The sequence below is a fragment of the Rhamphochromis longiceps genome, linkage group LG6 (genome assembly GCF_057381845.1).
Source record: "Rhamphochromis longiceps isolate RC_006_pf linkage group LG6, R_longiceps_female_GT1.1, whole genome shotgun sequence".
Classification (NCBI taxonomy): Eukaryota; Metazoa; Chordata; class Actinopteri; order Cichliformes; family Cichlidae; genus Rhamphochromis; species Rhamphochromis longiceps.
This window is the reverse complement of record NC_140562.1, coordinates 22,723,539-22,746,848: the sequence shown is the minus strand read 5'-3', so window position 1 is coordinate 22,746,848 and position 23,310 is coordinate 22,723,539. Positions and strand designations below refer to the sequence as shown.

The 23,310-nt window shown below is 39.0% G+C and overlaps 2 protein-coding genes across 2 annotated transcripts in view; one reads left to right on the top strand and one right to left on the bottom strand.

The window, feature by feature from the left end:
• Positions 1-12,038, top strand: part of tet2 (tet methylcytosine dioxygenase 2) — a 30,593-nt gene extending 18,555 nt beyond the window's left edge. Inside the window, exons 2-10 of the mRNA XM_085409763.1 lie at positions 1,585-4,557; positions 4,636-4,726; positions 4,824-4,917; positions 5,003-5,211; positions 5,527-5,677; positions 5,771-5,860; positions 6,899-7,036; positions 7,169-7,514; positions 7,935-12,038. Coding sequence (XP_085265889.1) covers positions 1,629-4,557; positions 4,636-4,726; positions 4,824-4,917; positions 5,003-5,211; positions 5,527-5,677; positions 5,771-5,860; positions 6,899-7,036; positions 7,169-7,514; positions 7,935-9,289 — 5,403 coding nt within the window. The 5' untranslated portion in view covers positions 1,585-1,628 and the 3' untranslated portion in view covers positions 9,290-12,038. The remainder of the gene's footprint in view (positions 1-1,584; positions 4,558-4,635; positions 4,727-4,823; positions 4,918-5,002; positions 5,212-5,526; positions 5,678-5,770; positions 5,861-6,898; positions 7,037-7,168; positions 7,515-7,934) is intronic.
• Positions 12,039-12,206: 168 nt separating this feature from the next.
• ppa2 (inorganic pyrophosphatase 2) lies at positions 12,207-19,502 on the bottom strand. The gene is made up of 12 exons (XM_085409765.1): positions 19,251-19,502; positions 16,185-16,249; positions 16,062-16,106; positions 15,421-15,474; positions 14,785-14,904; positions 14,534-14,620; positions 14,173-14,299; positions 13,372-13,499; positions 13,172-13,257; positions 12,995-13,064; positions 12,841-12,880; positions 12,207-12,629 (listed from the first exon to the last, which is right to left on the bottom strand). Exons 1-12 carry the CDS (start codon positions 19,438-19,440, stop codon positions 12,607-12,609), a joined length of 1,035 nt encoding a protein of 344 aa, XP_085265891.1. The 5' UTR covers positions 19,441-19,502; the 3' UTR covers positions 12,207-12,606.
• Between the last annotated feature and the right edge of the window lie 3,808 nt (positions 19,503-23,310).

The window sequence follows — 23,310 nt, the reverse complement described above, 5'->3', positions numbered from 1 at the left end:
TTGATATATTAATATTAACATAGTTTTATACATAGGTATAATTCTCTAGAATTTAAATTAAACTTAGAAAAGTACAAAACTCTGACTTCCTGTCTCTTGGAACTGAACTGTGATTGTATTTAACATAAACATTTTACAAACATGGTGTCTAAAGGGATACATAGACTGGATGGCATCATCCTGGTTTTCACCAACACTGACAGGAATCTTGGCCAGGATTTATCCTTTACTGCTTACACTAAACAAATATCTCTCATCTTCATAACTAGAAACTGAAATGGGAGACATACTGAAAGTGATACTGAAAAATTAGTTAATGCAATTGTTACTTGTAGACTGGACTATTGTAATTTAACAGGCTGTTAAAGAACCATGAAAAGCCTGCAGTTGATCCAAGACATGGCAACAAAAGTACAAACAATGACTAGAAAGAGAGCTTATAGGCTGATAGGTGTGCATTAATAGGCAAGCCTGCACTTAAAATGTCACAGAACAACTGATCAAGTACTACAGTCTAACAGAGGGAGGTGAAGTCTATGAAAGGTCCTGCTGTCATCTGATAAACATTCAGTACCCAGCTTAAATACATTACACTATGTGCTATATTCAAAAATAGGCTTCTAATTTAAGAGTACTTAGTAACACTAAGAGTTTGTTAGCAGTGTAAATGTGAGTCATAAAAACATTTAAATAAATATGGTTGGTGTTAAAGGACTGAAATGAAAAGACTTTACACAAAGGTTTACACAAAAACATAATAATGAGGCTACACTTAAAAATCAATCTGGTGCTCTTGGGTAAATCAATTTTCCCTCATTTGTTTAGGATGCAGAAATGAAAGGTATCTAACTATATATAGGGCAAATGCATATTACACTATCTCTACACCAGCAGTCCCCAACTCCTGGGCCATGGACCGGTACCGGTCTGTGAGTCGTTTGGTACCAGGCCGCGAAAGTTGAGGCTCGGATGTGAAATTTATGGTTTTCAGGGTTTTCATCGTTAACTCTTTTCCCATGTTGTAGTTGTGTTATTTTGCAAGAAATATTTATGCGTTACCATAGAGACCAGAGAGCATTAAGGGGCAGAGAGGAGGACGTTACTCTCAAAGTTGTTAGCACATTTCAAGAGGATGCTGCTAATAAATGTACACAATGACACAATGAATTTGTGTTTATTATTATATTTACAAAATACCAAAGTTTTTGTCTTGGTCGTATCATTTTATTTTGTTGTATTTATCCACAACACCTTAAAGGCCGGTCCGTGAAAATATTGTCTGACATTAAACCGGACCGTGGCATAAAAAAGATTGGGGAACGCTGCTCTACACCACCCAGCCATTTTTGTCCTTTTAGTATTAGCATGGACGCATTTGCTTTCACAATGCATTACAACTGTTGACACATCCCTGACCTAACCTTGACCTGTATTTCTAATGGATAGGTGCACAATCAAATTTTGCTGAGGACTAATCATTTTGACACAATAGTTTTATGACTGTTTGCAAAAGACAAAAAATCTTATTTAAAAATATGTTTATATTTAAATAAATTCAATAGCAAATTCCTTCCTGTCTTTCAGGACGGACAGAGGGCAGCCTTGTGTATGGACTCTGAGCAGGCCAGATGGAAACAGAAGAGAAGAGACATGAGAAGGAAGAAAGTTTGATATTAGAGCAATTTGGCACATCTCACAACATCCCTCATAAACTCCAGAATGGAGGCCAGTTTTCAGAGGGAAATTCTCTGCAGATCACTGGGGATAAAAACTGGAACCATTATAAACCCAGCACTGATGCCAACACTTTAAAAAGGCACAGGGAGAACTGCAACAACCCTGCTTCAGAACAAGGGTTGCTGGATCAAGGATCCTACATCATGAATGGAGAACTGATGAATGGAGAGTTAAAGCATGCACTTACTGAACAGTCCTTATTGGTCCATCAGTCCAAGAAAACAAAAATTGATTCTGAGATTAAAGGAAAGGATGACATAAATTCAGATTTATTGGAAAAGTTTCCTGAACTGACAACAACAAATGAATTTGGATGCAATTCCCAAACGTCAGATATTAAGTTCGATAGCAGGAACTGCAATTTTCGTAACAGAGATATTTTCTGTGTGCCACGAAATAAACAAGTTCCGAATGGTGCTGTATCATCTCCCTCAACCATAGAAAGCACCCCAGGTGATTTGTTAGAGAAAACTTTGTCTCAGTATTATCCTGAGCAAGTCTCAATTGCACCACAAACATCTGGGTCACAATTAGATGCTGTCAATAATTCACTGCCTGATAAACTGTCCAGTGAAGGTGCTCAACTTCCCCCTATGACCTCAGGATTGCCCAATTCAGCACAGATGCCTGGCTCACAGCAACAGCAGGCTCAGGCATCTGGAAATACTGAAGGAGGCAACAATTATAACTCTGTCAACTATGTACTAAATGGATACTCCAATAATTTTGGAGCAGACGACCAGCAGACACAACAACATCAGCAGTCAACATCATCTTATTCTGGTGAGGAACTGGCTCTGGGACAGCTGTCAGGCATGATCCTGTCAACAAATAATGCCAAAATCCCACAACAGCATCCAAATGGTGCGCAGTGTTATCAGGATGACACACGTCATCAAGGTGTATATGTAAAAGCCCACCAGGAGTTTAACGGCAGTTCCTTTCCAAACTGCAATAGTTCCCTACAGCCAGCAGAGGCAGAATACGAGTCCTTTCCCAGTTCTGGGACACAGAAACTGGGGCATGGTGAGGAAAACACGTCTAGTCAGCATCTGCAGCATGGCACTGATAGGGATCGCCACTATGGGATTCAAACCCAGAACTTTCAAGAAAATGCTGTAAACCCACTTAGAGCTGAGAGTCAGGGACCCATGGGATCCAGACTCCAACAGTTACACCACACTGGTATAGAAAACGGGATGGAAAACACGTCTCAGCAGAGAGCCAATTTATCTTGTTCTACCCCTAACCAGAGAGGCTGGAGAGAACTGAATTCTTCACATTCCCAACAGCCACCAACAAGTGGCCCATCATCTCAGGCACAAGAGCAGGATCTGTGGAGGAACTTCTCTACTAAGTCTATGTCAGAACAGCAGACAGCTAACCCCCCGGATCATGACCAGATGTTTGAGCCAAACCCAATGCAAAGATTTCAGACACAGAGAGTTTTCTCTGATGGCAGCCAGGGGTCTAACTTCCAGAAGAAACAGCAGGATTATCTGCCAATGCAAACGCATTGTGCTTCAGCTCAGCACAACACTGCCTCTGAGTGGCAGCAATCAAATTCTGAAGGAGCTCAAATGCAGCCGTCTTTAGCCCAGAAAATGCCAGAGCAGCAAAACTTCACTCAAAATCAACAAGTTGACAGTCGCTGCCAATCCCAGATGCAGTCAGAGCGCTTATGTGAGGACAATGACCTCCAGGAAATATTGTCACCTGGGTTTTTGGCAACACAGCAACAACAGCACTGTCAGCTCCAACGGCCAATGTCCCAGCCACCACAATTCGAAGCGCAGCAACTAAAGTCTCCCAGTTACAGACCTCACAGTCAGCCTCAGCCAGGTCAGCAGCTGCTTCAATCCAATCAGCCTTTTGGAAATGGTCCTGCTCAATCCAGCAACCAACACGTCCAGCAAAATGACCATGCAACATTTAGTAATATTAACACAGTAGAGATGTCACAACATCAAAGGCAGTATCCACCAAACTCAGGCAGCACTAACCTCAAGCAATTTCAACCACAGCAGCCTAAAAGCCACTGCCACCAACCCAACCACGTGGACTTTCCCCCAAACTCCACACAGTCACAACCTCATTTACCACAAGGTGCTTTAAGCCAACAGGTCACAAAACAAATGTATCCCAAAGCTGAACAGCAGCTGAAGACATCTTGCACTCAGTTCCAAAGGGGACCTCAACTACCTCTGGGACCGGCAGGTCCCCACGTAGACTTTCAGAGGCATGCAGCCCTACGTATGCACCTGTTACAAAAGCAAGAACGCCAGGGCTCTCCTCAAACCCCTCAGAACTCTAGTGACCCTAAACATATCCAGAGAGCTGTGAAAATGGAAAATGGACCCAGACTTGAAATATCTGGGTTACAGAACCAGGAGCATCAGATACACATGCGAGAGGCAGGTAGAATACAAATTAAGCAGGAAAACCAACAATCTCTGTGTGAGCAAAGTAAGAAGCAGGCAAGTATCATAGCCTCTATGGAACAAAGCCTGAGACAATACCAGCTTTCACCTGTGTTTGAGAAAAAATCCATTGTCATCAATGCATTGAATAAAGTCAAAGTAGAATCTTCTGGGCCTGTCACAATCCTGTCAACCAAAACTGATGTGAATGGAGTAGAATCATCAGCACTTGCCTCATCCACTGAAGTTCTTAAAAAAACACCTGATTCCACCCCTAAGAAGGAACAACTTCTACAAAGTTTTATGGATTCTCCTGTGAAGCTGTTGAATACCCCTATAAAAAATCTTTTAGACACCCCACTGAAAACACAGTATGATATTGCATCCTGTCACTGTGTTGGTAAGTCTCTTAAGTTCAGCCTAAAACAGGATGGGCCAGTTGTATTGTATATATTAATATGTTTTGCTTTATGACTAGAACAAATAAGTGAGAAGGATGAAGGCCCATACTACACTCACTTGGGGGCAGCACCAAGCATTGCTGGCATACGGGAAATGATGGAAAAAAGGTTAACAAAAATCTGAAGTGGAATAATATGACTGTTACATAGCTACAATGTACAGTTTTACCTGTGTTAATTTAATTGCTTTTATTCTGCTTTAAAGGTCTGGCCTAACAGGGCGCGCCATCAGAATTGAGAAAGTAATATACACCGGGAAGGAAGGAAAAAGTACACAAGGATGCCCCATAGCCAAATGGGTACAAATATTTTTTCTATACTCCCCCTGAGACTTCCCTTAAATATCTTTGTGTGCACATATTCCCATACTTTTCATCATTTCAGGTGATTCGTCGATCCGGTGAAGAAGAAAAGCTATTGGTTTTGGTGCGGGAACGCCCTGGCCACAGATGTGCAACAACCTGCATCATTGTTGTAATTCTAGTTTGGGAAGGGATTCTGCCAAGTCTAGCTGACCGCCTCTACCTCGAGCTAAGTGAAACTCTAACAAAACATGGAACCCTCACCCAGAGACGCTGTGCTCTCAATGAGGAGTAAGTGACACCACTGTGTAAATCACATTTAGCCACTCAGACTTGATCTAATATTTGCTATCACATATTTATATAATATAAAAACTGTATCTTAAGGATCTCCTTGCCAGTGCCAAAATATTCCACCATTCTCTAAACCAAACAGTTTTCAGTTTGTTTGTTTTTTTGCGTCCATGGAAAATATAGTTAATGCCTTTGCTTTTATGTATTTCTGTTCATTACTTTTTGTTTTTTTGCTTCAAGTCCAGTTCCCCCTTTGATCATGAGATTATCATTCTGACTATCACAGTCCTAATTTTTGCTCTGCCCTTGCAGGAGGACATGTGCATGCCAGGGATTAGATCCTGAAGCCTGTGGAGCATCATTCTCCTTTGGCTGTTCCTGGAGCATGTACTACAATGGCTGCAAGTTTGCCCGGAGCAAAGTCCCAAGAAAATTCAAGTTACTTGGAGATGATGTGAAGGAGGTACTTTTTGAAGTTTAAAATATTATTCACATTGTGTTTACCTTGATTAAGCTGACATGCTATTCATCTTAATGCTTACAATTTTCCATTTAGGAAGAGAGAGTGGAGAGCAACTTTCAAAATCTGGCAACTTTACTGGCTCCCTTGTATAAAACTATGGCACCTGAAGCTTATGGAAACCAGGTGAATATCTGGACATATTTTTCTTTCTTTCTTAAACTAAAATAAAAAATTAAAATACAGTTTCTTATTACCTGGTAAAACCTAAACCAATTAACATTTACATACTGCACATATATTTATATGTGGCTAATGCAAATTGCAAACAGGGAAGTTTTTGGAGAATTTTATCCACCAGAGGGGATTTTAAATCAAAGAATCAAGATGTGAAGGCTTTTCACTTTAATTCTGGGAGTTTCTTAAAAATGACACTGAAACTTTTTCAAAATTACAGCCATTTTGGTACAGTGCTTTATTCTCTAAAGCTCAAAAGTACGAAAAAAAGCCCAACTACATATTTTTTTTAATAAAATCTATTGCTTTCAATGACAGCCTAAAGTCAACTCTTTTATCACACCTAGATTGTTTGATTTAAGATCAGTGTTTGTGGTGTACAGAGGCAAAGAAAACCTGTGTCCTTGTCCAAATTTTTATAGACCTTTCTTACAAGAAAGCTGTATATTACTGTTAAGCAGCCAAGATTCAATCTTGTTCTCTGGCATGTATGAAAATGCTAGATCAATGCTGCAAGTGCATAACTTAGGCCTGTTTATCACTGTAAACAGTCATTGTAAAGTGAGTGGGTTACTAAAACCCAAGAGGCAATACGAGTGAAGATCTTTATCCTATGATGGAACATTTCTATCTCGATGGTGTCATTTCTTCTATAATGAAAATGTCCTCATTTATAGGGTAAGAGAAATCCCTAAATGTAAAGTGATGTGCACCATAAATTATACTTTTATAGTCAGCTGATCTCACCCTAGTTGAACACCCATGGAAAAGCCGAGGGGAATCATGTGGTCTATATTAAAAAACATAAAATAAAGGAACTGTAAAAATTGTCTTCGTGTAAACAGTTTTGAAGAATTGTCATAAGTGATTTATGCTACCCTAGTAGAACACCTTATGTTGGCTTATCATTTTGTTGTTTTTTGTAGTGACCTTCACAAACTTTTAGGCAGCTTATTTAAATTAACTTCTTTTTGTTCCTGAACACAGGTGGAACATGAACATAGGGCTTTGGATTGCCGTCTTGGGCTCAAGGATGGCCGTCCTTTCTCTGGGGTTACTGCTTGTATGGATTTCTGCGCCCATGCTCATAGAGACCTCCACAACATGCAGGGTGGCAGCACTGTGGTAAGGATAAAAAAGGGAAACACATTTCTCTAAGTACTTTAGAAAAATGCCGGTTTTTGAATTTATGGCTTTGCATAAATTCAACCTGCAAAGCCATTTAATTCAGATAGTAATTCTTTTATTTTTTTTCAGGTGTGTACATTAACGAGGGAGGATAACAGAGGGATTGGAAAGATTCCAGAGGATGAGCAGCTTCATGTCTTACCTCTTTATAAAGCTTCCAACACTGATGAATTTGGAAGTGAGGAAGGTCAACAAGAAAAAATAAAGTCAGGGGCTATCCAAGTTCTCAGTGTTTTCCGCCGCCAGGTGCGCATGCTTGCAGAGCCTGCTAAATCTTGCCGACAAAAAAAGCTGGATGCTAAGAAAGCAGCTGCCAACAAGAATGCCATGCTGGAAAGCTCCAACGATAAAGGAGAGAAGGCCAAATCAAAAGCTGGCACTTTTGAGAATTCTACTCAGAGCAATCCAATGGCAGGTAGGGTAACAAATTATTTTCTCTTCATAGGTATCCATTGATTTCTCTGAACTGAGCGGTTTCTGTCATATTTCAGGCTTGCTTCCAGAACAAAATGAGGTGTGCATCAGAAGTTAGTGAGGGTGCTCTATGCCTATACAGCTTACCAGGGCTGTATAGGTTGGACAGGTTTTACCGTTGGAAAAACATGAAATGTATTCTAAAAAAAAATAAATAAAACATTACATCTTTATTGATTTATGTAGATATATAACTTTTCATTAATGGTACAGTGTAGGTTGTCAAATGTGTCTTTGTGGGGGAAAGCGTTAAACATGTTTTTTCTTTGTAGCAACATATTGTTGGAACACTAAATTGAACACCAAAAGACCCACAAATAATGATTTTACAAAAGGTGACACAATGGATTTTGTTTTCCAGGACTTATTCCAGGTGCTGTAGGAGCAACCCGTCAATCATGTCAGCCACAACACCCCCTAGGGGTCCATCAGCAGCAGCAACACCACCAGAGCATTCTCCCTCCTTATCCTGGCTCAACAAATGCTGCTTTCTCCAGGTTTCCCAACCATAATGGGTCTTTTCCAAGCACTTCAAAGCCAGGAAGTATATATCCCCATCAGCCATCATCTTCCAGCCCTTATCCTTCCCCACTCCATGCATCAAACTCATACATGAATGCATCCAATCGTCCATACCTCGGTTATCAATGTAATGGAGGAATTCCCTTTGACAACTACAATCCATATTATCCCCCAAACCCAAAGCACTTAGAAATGTATCGACAACAACGGCCGACACTTTACTCAGAGCAGCAGTATGGTATACGGCGTTATGAGGTCAATTACCCACCAAGATATGGTGAGCCAGGCTTACAGGTCAATGGTTATAATGCCAGCAGCATTAGACCAGTTCCTCCCATGCGACCTTATGGACCTTATACTCCTAACAGCGCCTCAGATCCCCGGTTTCTGGACCCCCTCTCAAGAGCATCCTCAGCCCATGCAGGCGTAGATTACAAAACTGCTATGAGCAAAGGCAATCGGTTTGGAGAATGCCCAAATCCATATCTGCCCCAGAACCCTCAAATGCTGTCCCCAGGCCAAGATCCTTTCCATTTGCAAATCAAAGCAGAGATGGGTATGCCTGGTCCACAAATGCTTTCTGCTCAGTCTGGCAGTATGTGTTTAAACCCTGAAACACAGTCAGGGTTAAGGTTGCCAAATGGAAGCCTCATGGGTTCCAGTATCAAGCTGGAGCCTGGAACACCACAGACACCCACCACGCCGCAAAAGCCAGAGCTGTGGTCAGACAACGAGCACAATTTCTTAGACCCTGATATTGGTGGAGTGGCTGTGGCACCTAGCCATGGCTCTGTCCTTATTGAGTGTGCAAAACGGGAGCTCCATGCGACAACGCCCCTTAAAAATCCAGATCGCACCCACCCAACCCGTATTTCCTTAGTGTTCTACCAGCACAAAAATTTGAATGAAGCCAAGCATGGTTTGGCACTGTGGGAAGCAAAGATGGCAGAAAAGGCTAGAGAGAAAGAAGAAGAAGCAGAGAGGAATGGCGGTGAGGGGACTCCTAGCAAGACCAGCAAAAAGGGGCCTAAACGTGAGCATTTAGAGTCATCAGAGACCACAGGGGAGCCTCCTTACAAACGTTATATCAAGGCACTAATGGAGGGATCTTTGTCATGCACAACAAACACGTATGTCAGTACATCTCCGTACGCCTTCACCAAGGTTACAGGGCCTTACAGCCAGCTTGCGTAGAAAACACTCATTAAGAAGACCCTTGAAGGTGCTATGACAAACAAGACCACAGGCACCAATGCCCTCCCATCACCCTTTTGTTGTAAAAGGAACCTGTGATTAGATGAGCTACAAATCACCTTTCACCTCTTTAACAATCAAGCTTTACCCGTTTACCCTACAAAGGTTGTATTTATTCTTCTTTGGTAACTTTTGCAAGATACAAACTCTCTGGTGCTTTTACTCTGATACACACGGATCTATTTTAGCTGTAAAGAGTGAGTTTTGGTGGTTTTTAATTTTCTTTCAAAGTTTTTTGGAGATATAATCTTGGCATAAAACACTGACTTTTTGTAAATGACAACATTCACGGTGCTAAAAAATTATGCTTATTACCTTTTATTTTAATTCAAATGCCTTTACACTAACTGCACAGATAAATGTCAGCGGGACACCGGAAATATCATGCCAACATACAAAATGCTTTTCGAAAAGCCAGTGTTTTTTAAAACACATTTGGTAATGATAGTTGAAGCTGAAAAAAGTTTTGGTAGTACCTTTAAATTATAAGATCTGGTAAAAGCATATGTCTGCATTGAAAGCATGTCATTTCTAAGCAAACATTGTGACATTCATGAATTTGTAAGGACTTGGGGGTTGTATGAACAATCCATAAAGGTGTCCATGCAAAAGTTTTAACAGTTTTATCAATTGCTGGTGCTTCTTTCACTTTCCTATGTCATTTTTACTGTAAATTGAGCCATTCTTTTATGGTGCATTTTTGAAAGAAAAAAAAAAACAGAGAGAAAGATCTCGGTTTTTCTGGTTCTTTTTCCAGGGTTCCTTTGTTTATCAATTTTTTTTTTAAACGTTCCTTACAACAGGTTAATTGAACACACCTGGTGATTGTGAATATTACATGTAGATTTTTCTGTGGTGCTTAGTAAATGTGCTTTTTAAACACTGAGAAACATGATACTGGGTAAGCTCAGTGTCAGTTTCAGAGGGCAGCTGGCTTGCTGTGTGGTCTTTACTTATTGTAATCTAACTGTAAGATAAACAGGTGAGATTTGTACAGTAAATTAATATTCCTTTTGGAATTCCTGTTAGAGATTTTTTGTTGCAAAGAATGCTAACAGCCTGTTTCACTGTATTTCTTTGGGTTTCAAATGAATCTATTCATAAGGTGCTACTCAACCTACTAGAAACATAAAATGTGAGACTCTTTGGGAGGTGAGAAGGCTTTTAAATAGTGTACAGTACAAACCTGTCATATACCTCAAACATTTGGCAATAGGATTATAACATCTTTTTCTTTCTTTATTCGTTTATTATTTTCAAAATGTTGATCACACTTAAAATTCAGGCCACCAAAAGGCATAAAAGTTCATTTCTTACTTTCTTATGAATCTGCAAGAAAGTATTACTTGAACTTGAATCTTTAATATTACTGCAAAAATCAGGGACATTTTCAACTAATTTTGTGTACATCTGCATTGCCTGTATTAATGTGGTTGGTTTTTTTTTCATATTCAGGGACTTGCCATTGCATCCTGAATCCCAATATGGTTCTTGTTTGTTATATTTCACACAAAATTATTTTGTGTGGAAAAATATACTTTCCTGCAGTTTTGTACGTATATTTTAGCAAGGAGAATGGAGGTAATAGTAATCTGAACATATATGCACTGAGCTGACTAAAGGGAATGATATTGACTTAAAAAAAAAACAAAAAAAACAACAAAAAGCAATTTTTTGCTTATGTTACGAAGCAAGACCAGAGCAGTGATTAAAATAGTTGCACATCTTTGTGCCTGTGTATACATTTATTTATAACCACTAAGCAACTGTACAATGACTTCTTCCCAATCTATTTGATTGAATTAATGTAATTAAATTAATGACAGTCATGCTAAAGCAACAACTCACCCCACTTTTCAATATTCATTTTCTTAAAGCACTTCATTTCTTTTTCAGGAAAAAAAAAATGTAATGTAGAATTTCAAAACGTTTTATTTAAAAAGATTGTTTATGTGTTAAAAAAATAAATTATGTCACAATGTACATACCAAGAATTTGTATTTCAGGAGTATAACTCATTCTTCAATGTTCATGTTGGTTCTTTTTGTTTGTCAATTCTACCATAGTTCGTCCTTTGAGACCCTTTCCCAAGTTAAAATGATTTTGGTTAGATAATCCAGAAAGTTTTTTGTAAATATTACACTCACTGTCGCTGCAATGGTTACAGTTATAGTATCCCCATAGTTCAGTCAGTAGTTCTAGTTTTTTTTTTTTAATCTGTTCTGTAAAAATAATCATATAGAAATGTTAAATTTCATTGTACAGTACCCAGCTACAGTAGCAGGTCGTTGTTGAGAGAGCCAAGGTGTAGTAAGAAATAGCGGGTTAAAAAGCATAGCCATACTTGAAGATGCTTCAGAGTGATTCTGAGTGAGTCAACATTACTTGAATGATTTTCTGGGCTTAGCTAGTATGCTCATCTCAAAGGTTAAGCCAGCAGTTCATACACACTTGGTCTTTTTGCAGTTAGACACTAAAAGGTATAAAAAAAAGTGCAACTTTTTGCCTGTAATTTTACTTTTTTAAAGCTTCCCTAGTTCTCTTGAAGTTTGGTATGCTACAAAAGAAAAAAGAAAATCAAATTGAGGATGGGTATTAATACTGTAAGTATTGTAATGTACTGAATGCAGTTTATTTGAAAGCTGTTTATTATATCATTCCTGATGTTGCTGATATGTGGGTGTTTTTTTAAATAAAATTTATATTTATTTAAAGCACTTTTATTTGTTACTTCCAAGTTAATCACAATATCTAAATTCTGTGTTTTATCCACAAGTTGAAATTTGTGATGTGAACTTATAAAACACACATAATGTTTAAGATTTTCCTTTTAATTTACACAAACGTTTACTTGTTACATATAAAGTGTGTGGTTCTGTATCTGCAAGAACAATTACATTTGTACAGGAAATTAGAGGACTATATAAATATAAACTAGACATGGCCACAACAGTCCTGGAATACAAATACAGCATGATTCACAATCATAAAAAAGGAGTACTTTTTCCCCCATGACAAATAATAATTGGCATACTAGCAAAAAATTCAAACACGTGTCACTTGTGGCACCATAAATCAGACCCGACTTCAAGTCTGGTACTTTAGCACAATTCTTCACTTGGTGTGTTTCTTTTATTCAACAAATAACAGAGTGTCGATGGCTCTCTTTTAAATGGCTCCATACAAAATAAGATTGCAGAAGAATCCCTCATTAGGTGTTCAGACGTTTTGACTGTATCCATGCTGTTTTGGGAGTGTCAGACAAAATGCCACTTTTCCACTGTGCAAGAAGAGGTTTAGAATGGCAAAGAATTATTTAAAATGTATCTCTTTTATTTTTTTAATTGGACAACTGTTGCAAAGCAATTTCCCTGTGTGGAAATCCAAGTATGATTCTTGGAATACGTTCTTCTCTCTCACTTTTATTTATTCATCGATTAATTTATGTAGCTAGAAATATATTAATAAGTCTTTTTTTTTTTTTAACTTACCCTCTGGAGACACAGGATGTGCGCTGCCAAATGCAGGAGCCTGGAGAATGAAAATATAAAAATAAACCTACCACACTTACTCATCGTGTAGCTTTATATCTTACTGCTGCAATGGCTACCAATAGTGTGAAACAAGAACTAGTAAAGTTCTTACCGACTGAACTACTTCTCTGGCCTCATCAGTGGTACATCTCCAAGGGCTATCACAACATAACGTGTTTTTGCTGAAGAAAAAAGCAAAGAGTAGTGCTCATTATACTTTCATAGCCAGTTACACCTTTACATCATATGCAAACACATAAAGCAGGAGTTTTGTCTTCAACTAACTTACCAGTCAATTCCTCCAGTATTTTTTTGCTTCTGTACTAGTGCCCTCCAGTGCTCGTGGGTGGACTTAATGATCTCAACTGCAAAGTCCTATCAACAGAGATAGAGACTATTTTGTTTTTTGCTGCCTCTTTTGCTAACTGCATGGACTGCAACTAGTAGCAGACTGTCATGTCATATGATTGTTACAAAGGTAGTAAGTACCTTGTCTTTGAACTCCCCATTGAATCCAAATTTGTTTTCAGGCTTTCCATCCGGCACCTTATATTTCCTAAACCACTCAACAGTGGCCTCTAAATGACCGGGTCGGTTCTTGCGGACATCCTCTATATCTGCAGAAAAAACACATTCAATAACATGAATTTGGGAACTAAATTGTGCAGCAAATATTTAGTGAGAAAATTTACAGTTAGCAGTTTCTAAGATTATAATTTATGACACAATGTAGCTATACAACACTAATACAACAACAGGATTCAAGTTAAAATGAATGCAGGGTTAACAATATTTAGAACATGCTGTATGAGGTTAAGAAATGCATTAAACATGTTAAACATGTGTTTTGGAAAGACACGTTGAATATAAACACAGCAATGTTTACAGCAAAACCTCCACAGGGTACAGACTTAACTACAGAGTGCAAGTCTGCATTTCTCCCATGATGTCTGTGTTGGATAAACAATCAACTGAATCTGAAATGGGCAGGTACATTAGTATCTCGCTCCTGGTACGTGGGCAAATGCAAATCTGACAAGTGGTGCATACTGGCTGCATAGCTAACCTTAAACAGCTCTACATGTGCTTAATCTTCTTGTATAGAATAAGCAGATGAAAATGAAATGGTATTTTTGAATCAGGGTAGAGAGCAGATCACTTTATCATTTTGAATCTGCCTTAATCTTTCTGCTGCCATGAAACAGTAAAATAATTACTAATAATCACTAATGTACGTTAAATTAATTACATGTTACCAGTTCTTGACTTTCATTAGTTTAAAACACTCACTATTTAGATTTTTGGCATCAGGGTCTTCAGCATTGATAGCTATGACCTTCCAGTCCATTTCTCCTTCATCAATCATGGCCAAGATGCCAAGCACTTTTACTTGGATAACCTGACCAGTAGAGCACACCTGAAGAACCAAACAACACATAATAAATCATCAATTAATAAAAAGCAATACTACATAAATTGCACATGTATATACACTCACTGACCACATCATTAGGTGCACCTGTTCACCTAACTGATAGCACAAATATCTAAGACTCATGATTCATTAGATATGACTTGCTAGCAATCCTAGAAAGGGGTACCTAATAGAATGTTTCTAATAAAATCAATGTACAGATTTAAGCTGTATTACCTGGGTGCCTATGTCACAAACATCAATGGGGTCATTGTCACCACAGCAATTAGTTTCTTTGTCTTTCTGGCCCGGGTCTTCCCACGTCTTCAGTTCAAGCATGTAAGAAAACAATCATGCAGGTATTTGTAAAATATAATTATTGGAATATATTTAAATACAACAAAATGAACTGCAGTACTGTTATTTTGAAACAGATATGATGAAAATGAAGAAGGAGGAGGCTTATCTCATACTGTGCTTTTCCTCACCTGTGGAAGTGCCCCATAATTCCAAATGTAACCTTTATGGGGAAATATGTTGGCAACATAGCGGAGCTTTCCTTTCTTTTCATCCTGCTTGATCGGATTCAGCGGTTCCTTTATCGCAATCTGGGAATTGAAGCAATTATGAAGGTGTGTGTTTTTATGTGCATGTTTGTTGTTTTTCCACTGTTGAAGCGCAGCTGAAGAAATTAGGTAAATAACTTTCACTTCTTAAATGTCAGGAACTCCCCAAAATTCACTTTCATGCTTAGCTAGCTAGCTAAATGAAAACAGCTTCAGGGCACTGCTATTCTAACTTCAGAAGTGGGAGGCAACTCATTCCATTACATTTTAAATGCGGTATAAATTTCCTTGTGGTGAGTTACATTTAGTTTTGTAAGTCAGTTACAACTCAAAAAGCCACATCAAATGCTTATCTAAAGATAAATAAAGTGTCTTCCAGTTGTCGTTATGCTATCTGACTTAAAAACAAAACCACGACTACAATTTCTTAAAAACAGATGACTGTGCATAATAACCTTTTTTCCAGTGCAACAGCAGTTGTCATAGGGTATAGTAGAATGTAATGTGTGATACCTTACCTGTAGCATGTACGTACATGACTACTTTATCTATTCTTACCTCCATTTTAGCATTTGACCATCTCGGTACCTCCACCACCATGTTGTAGAGCACCTGAGAGAAACCAAGAAAGCCAAATACATTATCCTGATTGTTTTACAGTGGGCCAAAACTCAAGACTGGAACAAAGTCGCGGGCTAACGTTAATATTTATTGAAATATATTTAATCCTCCAGATATAAGAATGAATCTTTTCTTATGGACTCAAACACGTTTTGCTGAAAAAATGAATATGGAACAAGCAAAGCTTAATACTAAACAATATATATATGAGCTGTATAATACCAGTAGGCCAGCTAGTAATTTGGTTTGGCTTCGCGGGCCAAATGTAATTAGGCTGCGGGCCAGAGTTTGACACCTATGTTTTAGATCAGGGGTGCCCAATCCCAGTCCTCGAGAGCTACTATCCTGCAGCTTTTAGATGCATCCCTACTCCAACACAGCTGAATCAAATGGTTTGATTACCTCTTCAGCATGCCATCATGTTTGGCAAAGGCCTGATAACAAGCCATTCATTTGATTCGGGTGTGTGGGAACAAGGATGCATCTAAAAGCTGCAGGACGGTAGCTCTCGAGGACCGGGATTGGGCACCCCTGATTTAAATGGTAGAAGTGACCTGAAACACTTAATCGAACTTTACCTCACTCTCACTCTTCTTGGACTTTTTAGCAGGTACATCATTTTCCTTAAGAAAATAAAATAAATAAAAATGGTTAGAATATTAGATTCATGTGAAAACAGACCTTTGCTATCTAACCCTTACCTGTTCTGTCTCTGCTATTAGTGGAATATCATGGAATGGCGAAATGTATTTCCCATCTGAGGTTTCTAAAAAACAAAAAAACAAAACATAAATTAAAACTTTAGCAAAGTACTTCTGTGCATAAACATTTTACGCTTAACACACATTTTACAATTGAATTCCAGACGTCTGTGTAGGGAACAAAAACTTAAATCTTGTTATTTTTGAGGTGATTGGATATCTATATCTTGACACTTTCCACACAAACATCATAAGAGATGTCACAACAGTTTTTTTAAACAGACTAATCGGCATAAAATACAAAGAAAAAAATCATAATAATGACAATGATGTCATAGTTCATATTTCAAAGAACTGGGGTGCCACTTGTTCCTGGTGTTTAAAATATAAGTATTACGCATATATTTTTTTATTTTTTTATTTAGGACAGTGCGTGTTAATGAACATAAATGTAAAAAAAATAAAATTACATGAATGTAAACATACCAGATTATAGCCAAGGGCTAATTTCCATCTGTTGTCCTTAAGCATAAAAAATAGACATAATAATTCATAAAAATTCATCATTCATTCATAATAAAAACTCCATCACCAAACTTACACATACACACCATTCTGTTCCCAAATAAAACATTAAAACTATACAACTCATACATGATCACACACTTGATTTGTCCATAACCAGTTTTTAACCTTTGCCTTAAACAAATTGAGTGTAGAGCATTCTCTAATGGGTTGAGGAAGACTGTTCCACAGATGGCCTCCCTTGACAGAGAGGACATTCTGCCCAAATGCTGTCCGTCTGTGGGGTATAAACAAGTCTCCTTGGATTGAAGCTCGAGTGGTCCTGTCTGAGCTTTATGCCTAATGAACTGCTTTAGTGGTGGTGGAGCATATCACTCAGGCAGGGACTGTTTACTTGGGCTTTTGAAGTGGGGGTTGTATGAGGTTCTGATGAGTCAGTGTTACCTGCAGTTGACGGCAATAAGCACAACCTCAAGCAAAAAGGAGAACTGACTGGCACAGAAATTGCCACTGCTTTAGCTCCCATTAGGAAGCTCTTCACCACAAGGAAGTGAAACTTTAACGTCCCACCAGATTCCACTGACCAAAAACAGTTATGTTACCTCCCAAAAACATAAGGTCTTAATTAACTGCCGCCTCAGTCAGTTAGTGAAAATGACATTCACACCAACTAGACTAGCAACCCCTGTTTTGTCCTTGTGTCCACAAATCAACAGACTTTGGTGTATGTTGTCACATGCAACAGAACAGAGACAAATATATATACACGGTCAAGCCTTTAAGCTATTACTGGTGCAGCAAAACAAAGCTTCAAGGGACGAGGTTACACTCAGACAGTGCACCGAGGACAGACACAAACCTTGCAAACACTGCTTTACAGAAGAACAGCTTTACAAAACACAGCATCAAACTATAACAGTATTAATGACGCTGTCGGCTAATATCTTTTGAAAACATATTTTAATTGATATACTGCCCAGTTATAGGTACACTATTACTCTACTTTCTCAATGCCAATGGAGGAAACTAGAAAGTGAGGTAAAATCAAAAGCTTTTCAGTTTCAGACAGTTTTGCAGGGTTCAATAAATGTGCAAATACTTTTGATGTTAATCTATTCATTGATCATTATTATTATTATTATTGTTATTATTATTATTATGCAGGTGGGAAAAATAAATTATTAACCTAAACTGCTCAATCTTCTGACAAAGTTTCATTATGAGTCTTATTATTTGACTAAACAATAATAAATTATCTACATAAATCACAGGCATCAGTACAGCCCTTCTATTGTGGCCAAAGCTTTAAGAAGTTCCTGTATTACTGACAGTAACAGGAAAAGAACAATTGGCTTTCTAATGCACAATACCAAAGCAATGTTCAATCCCAAACACACTCTCAGGTGTATGTTTTGCAGTGCATTTCCATGCATGCAGCCCACACGTTAGTGCACTGCAGTGTGCATGTTGTTGCTGCATGTCTGCAGCCTTCTGCTTGAAACAAGATGAATCAAATATTACAGCATTTTCTTTAAAATTGTGATTCAAATTCCCTTTTTTTTAAAGCAATTATTATTGTGAAAAGCAAAAATGCATTTATTTCCAGTCCAGTTTCCTCATTACTACCATGTGCACACTATAACTTGAATATTCATGTTTATTGATACTTGCATTTTCATTTAAAAAGTGGCACTTTTGCATTTTCTGGTAATTTACTGATGCAGCAGTAAAGCGCTAACAGTGAGGTCATACAACACATTTTAATACTCCAAGAAAACAGTGCCTTGTAGTGTGAACAAACTGGACTGTCCCAACTCCTTACACTCTCCTGGCTTGGGCTTGGTGCCATTCACAATCTGAACCAGAATAGTTTATTTTAGTTTTTCAGCTTCTCTCCTCCTTATCACAATAATGTTCACGAGGAAGCTAAATGTATTTGTTTAATTAAGTTAGGCTTTTGTCACTGAGGAAGCACTGGAGTTCCCTGCTCAGGTGTAGATTGCGATCACACAGCACCACATCAGAGTTCAACCCCAGTGCGGTTTTGGGGTCAAGCATGGACCTTTGCTGTGCCTGAATAAAGCTTTATATCTGGTTTCATCCCTGTTGTTACATTTTGATAAAGAAAATTCATGATCTACAACACGGTTTGACTTGATATGATGTGTCTTGATGATAGAAATGCATCCATTTTCGGTTTTGCTTGAGGTTTTGCATGACTGGCATCCACGTGGCCAACAAACAGGAAGTACAACCCACGAGGAACACGCACCTCTTCCTCGTTTCTCCTTACGCGTACTTTCAAAACACGTGACAACGACGGCTAGCGTTAGCGGGATTTTGGCACTAAAAGCAAAGCCGCAAAAGAGCCGCTTGGGCAGGAAATATAACTCAAAGGTCAAGCGTTTACCTTGACCTGCATGTCGACTTATGGTTACCACAACACGGTCGGACACCAACCTTTGAGACTGTGCTAACCAGCTGCAGCATTCAATGCAAAAACAGGCATGGTTCCTTTCACAATGGCGGAAATTAACTTACTAAAATAAAGCCGGTAGTCGGGAGAGTTCTGGTGTCCTCTCTGCTCCGTTTGATAGTGCATCGTTTTTCTGAAATAACACTGGTGCGAAACAGCTGCTGCTTGTGCAATAACTTTGCGGCTAGAGGCGGAAAATGTGCCGAAAACTGTCACCAAACACCGGACCGATGAGCGTAACATCAGTGCGCTCATTATACACTTCTTACTTCCCCCGTCTTAGTTCCTGCTTCCCGTCCTCCAGCTTCTGTTTCAACAGCCTCGGCGTGAAACCGCGGGCTTCCGGTCAGCGCGTTTCAAAATAAAACACCCCAAAGCTGCGGACGTAGTTTTGTGTGACGCAGTTTCTACATGAAGGTGCGAATGTACTGTATATTTTATTTATTTTTCCCATATTCAGACCAGCACTCTTAGACATATTTAGTCAGTGCAGTGGCCCATATTTGACCTGCGTCTCCAAAGTGTAGAAGCGTTTTTTTCTTTAACACGATCTTCTTGTTTGTTTTGTTTTTTATTTGGTATAATAGTGTAGTGTCACGTATAAGTAGCCTGGTCTCATGCCTCAAGTCTGTTCAGTTGTTCGTCTGTTACCAATACATTGTTTTTATTTTATTAATAATAAATCATATTTTAACCGGAAGTAATTATTTCTAACTTAATTTTACAGCCACAGAAAGGATTGTAATGGGTAGTAGCTTTATTTTTACTGCCCCCTAGCTGTCGTTCAGGTCTTTCTACTTTTTTCTTTGTGTCCCTTTTCTCCACCTTCCTGCCTGTCAGCTTGAAATTGTTATATTACACACGTACTGAGTATTAATAGAAATAATAATCATGGAAATAAGCAAATTAAACAGATCAAATTAAAAGGAAAATACCAACTAGATGTGCCTATAGAGGATTTATAGAGCTCATCTTGGATAAGCATTCTTAAGGAAGGGAAACTGGGAGAAAAGGCTGAGATATTTGAAATTACACAAAACTGGATGGAAAGTCAGTGGCAATGGGTCTTATGGAGGGATGAATCCAAATGTGAAATATTTGGTTCAAATCATCACCAATATGAGGATGTCAAGAGATGTACAACTCAACCAAGAACAGAAGAAAAGTCAGCTAACATCCAGAGAAGCGCTTTGAATTACCTTCAAGAATCCTGAAGAACAATTCCCAAAAACAACTTAAAGAAATGACAAGGAAGCTGCCTAAGAGACTTCAGGCTCTGTTGAAGAGTTAAGGTGGCCATACCAAATATTGACTTACAAGGTCACTGGAATTTTACAAACTCTGATTTTGCCTTACGCAAATTGAGATCTTGTGACTATAGAGCGGTGTTGGGTAAGTTACTTTAAATTAGTAACTTAGTTACATTACTAGTTACTTCTATCAAAAGTACTCAGTTACTTCAAGTTACTCGTTACTTACAAATAACTAGTTACTAGGGAAAGTAAATTTGGTTTTACTCAGAATTCTCTTGTTAATGTGTTGCTTCCATAACTTTGCCAGTCTTCTAGCTTGCTTACTTGCCACAAGTGCACTGTGCCACCTACCAATAGAAAGGAAAAGATAATGTGCATATTTCCACGAGAGAAATCCCACGCCTGGACCATCATTGACCGCTGCCATGGTTCTAGCCTACGTCACAGAGTCATGTGCGCTTTTTACATCCAACACAAAAACTGCAGTCGTGGTGCTTTCGATTGTACTCAGAACTCTGAAATTCTGCCTTCTGAATAGGAAGATGTAGGTAACACCAGACTGCAGATGAGCCGCATACAGGGCTGGTTTGGGACAAAAAATCAGCCCGGGCATTTTGACTAGAGACCAGCCCGCCATTATAGGAAAAATCATAAAGCCTTTGAATGAAAATAAACACTGTTGTGACAGTGATGTACACTGTTTTGATGGTATATATGCATCAATCTATCAATCGTTTGTTGTAAGATTCAGATAATTATTTTTTAAAAGCTAGACATTTTAAATGAGAATAAGAAAGAAAAGTATTTCTTTGTGCCCCCCTCTCCCTGTTAATGCCCTACATGCCCCCCTGGCAACACTTTGCTAGACCCGCCCCTGCACAGTTACCAGCTGCCAGCTACCTAAAAAAGGATCCTGGTGTTATTTGTCTCTCAGAAACAGTTCATAACTTCCCTTCAACTCATTCATGTCACCTAAAAGGTAAAACTGTTTCCCCATCACCTGTTCAGCTCTGATGATCCAGTAAGGACATCTCCTAGTTTCATCTTCATGTTTCCCTCTCACCAGATAACCAAACCATATCATGACCAGCAGCTTTTACGGCTGTGGCTCCAGCAAACATCAGCTGATACTAGAAATTAATATTAAATAAATTCTAACAACAGCTGATCAAGCTTAAACGTGCTGCTGTTGTTTAACGCGACATCCGCTGATTTCCTGTTTCTGGCGCAAAGTGGGCGATAAACAAGCAAGAGAGCAGATCAGCTGATCATTGATCAGTTTAATGATTGAAGTAGAAACAGGAGAGGGAGGGTAAGAGGATGAGAGAAGAAGAGGCAGCTGTGCAGCGTAAACACAGAATAACTCCAGCTTTGTGTCTTTTTCATTGTAGCTGAAGTACCGGACAAACTGTGTTCCTTTTCACCTCAATACGAAACCTGTAATATTTTCTCCGAATACGAGACGATTCTGTTTTTTACTGGACGGTTGGCAACTCTAATAATTAACCTTATGAACAAAATAAAGTTCAACATCAGTAACATCATAGCACCCACCCAGCTGTATAGAAACTCCGTCATGCTAGCTAGCACGCAGTACGGAAAAAGTCAGCACAACGAAAATAAACTCCACCTAAACTTGGTTCATATCTGACCCAGATAGACTGCAGGTCATAACTTCTTACCTGAAGTTCAGTTCACCTGACACTCGGTCTCTCCTCCTCCTGCCTCCCCTTTCTCTCATCCACCTGCTGGCCTCCACCAGTTGCTAATGTTACTGAATCTGTGGAAGCTCCGCGACAGCCACCACACGAAGTAACGAATAACGACCCTATCTAAATCCCAGTAACGATTAACGCGTTCCTGATTTTGGCATAACTAGTTACCGTGCTCGTTACCACAATAATAACGTAGTTACTGTAACGCGTTAGACTACGGTGAACTCAGTAACATGTTCAACCAGCCTGAGCTGATTCGATCTTTGTGACACTGCGTCTTATCGGGCTGGAAGCAGCCTTCAGAAGATGGGTACACTGTGGACATAAAAGTACAGAAATGGCAAGCAACAGTACTCAGGTAAGCTGTGGCTTTAAACTCAGTTGGTGGCAAATGCTAGGCCCAAAGTGTGTCTTGAAAATATCCCCCACACCATTACACAGCCAACAAAAACCTGAACCACTCATACAAGCAAAGATGGGCTATTTGGCATTTATGTTGTCTACACTAAATTCTGACCCTACCAAATGTTACAGCAGAAATCGAGTGTGATGGCATACCACACATAGAGCTGGGCGATAGAACGATAACGATATGTATCGCGATATAACTTTTACTCGATAGAGAAATTAAGCTATCGCGATAGACCTCGCCGCTCTTGTCCTCAAAGAAAAAAAAAAAAAGGTCAGCCAATCCAAATTAAGTAGCGCAGAGCCGAACCAATCACAGCCGCAGCGTCACGTCGCGTGGCTTGTTATGTACAGCACAAGTGCCAAGCCGCACGTGTGTTTGTTTGGGAAGCAGCCAGCGGGTAATGGAGGAAATGAGTGTGCCGACTAGAAAAATCAACCGAGCGTGACCGAAGAGAAAACAGATGATGGTTCCAATGCCGGAGAGATTGTCAAACGGAAGAGCCATAGAAGTTCCGTAGTGTGAAGGTATTTCGGCTATTTCAAGTCTGACAAAAAACAGAGTAGCGTGCACTGTAAATTGTGCCGAAAGCAAGTCTGGAAATACAATAAACTGGAGCATGCGTCACACTGTGCGCCACGTTATTGTTTCGGTGAAATGAATTTCTACAATACTGTTACTGTTAATTCTACTCTCTGCAGTGTTTAAATGCTTACATATACACACAGTTACTGTCCCTCCACACATA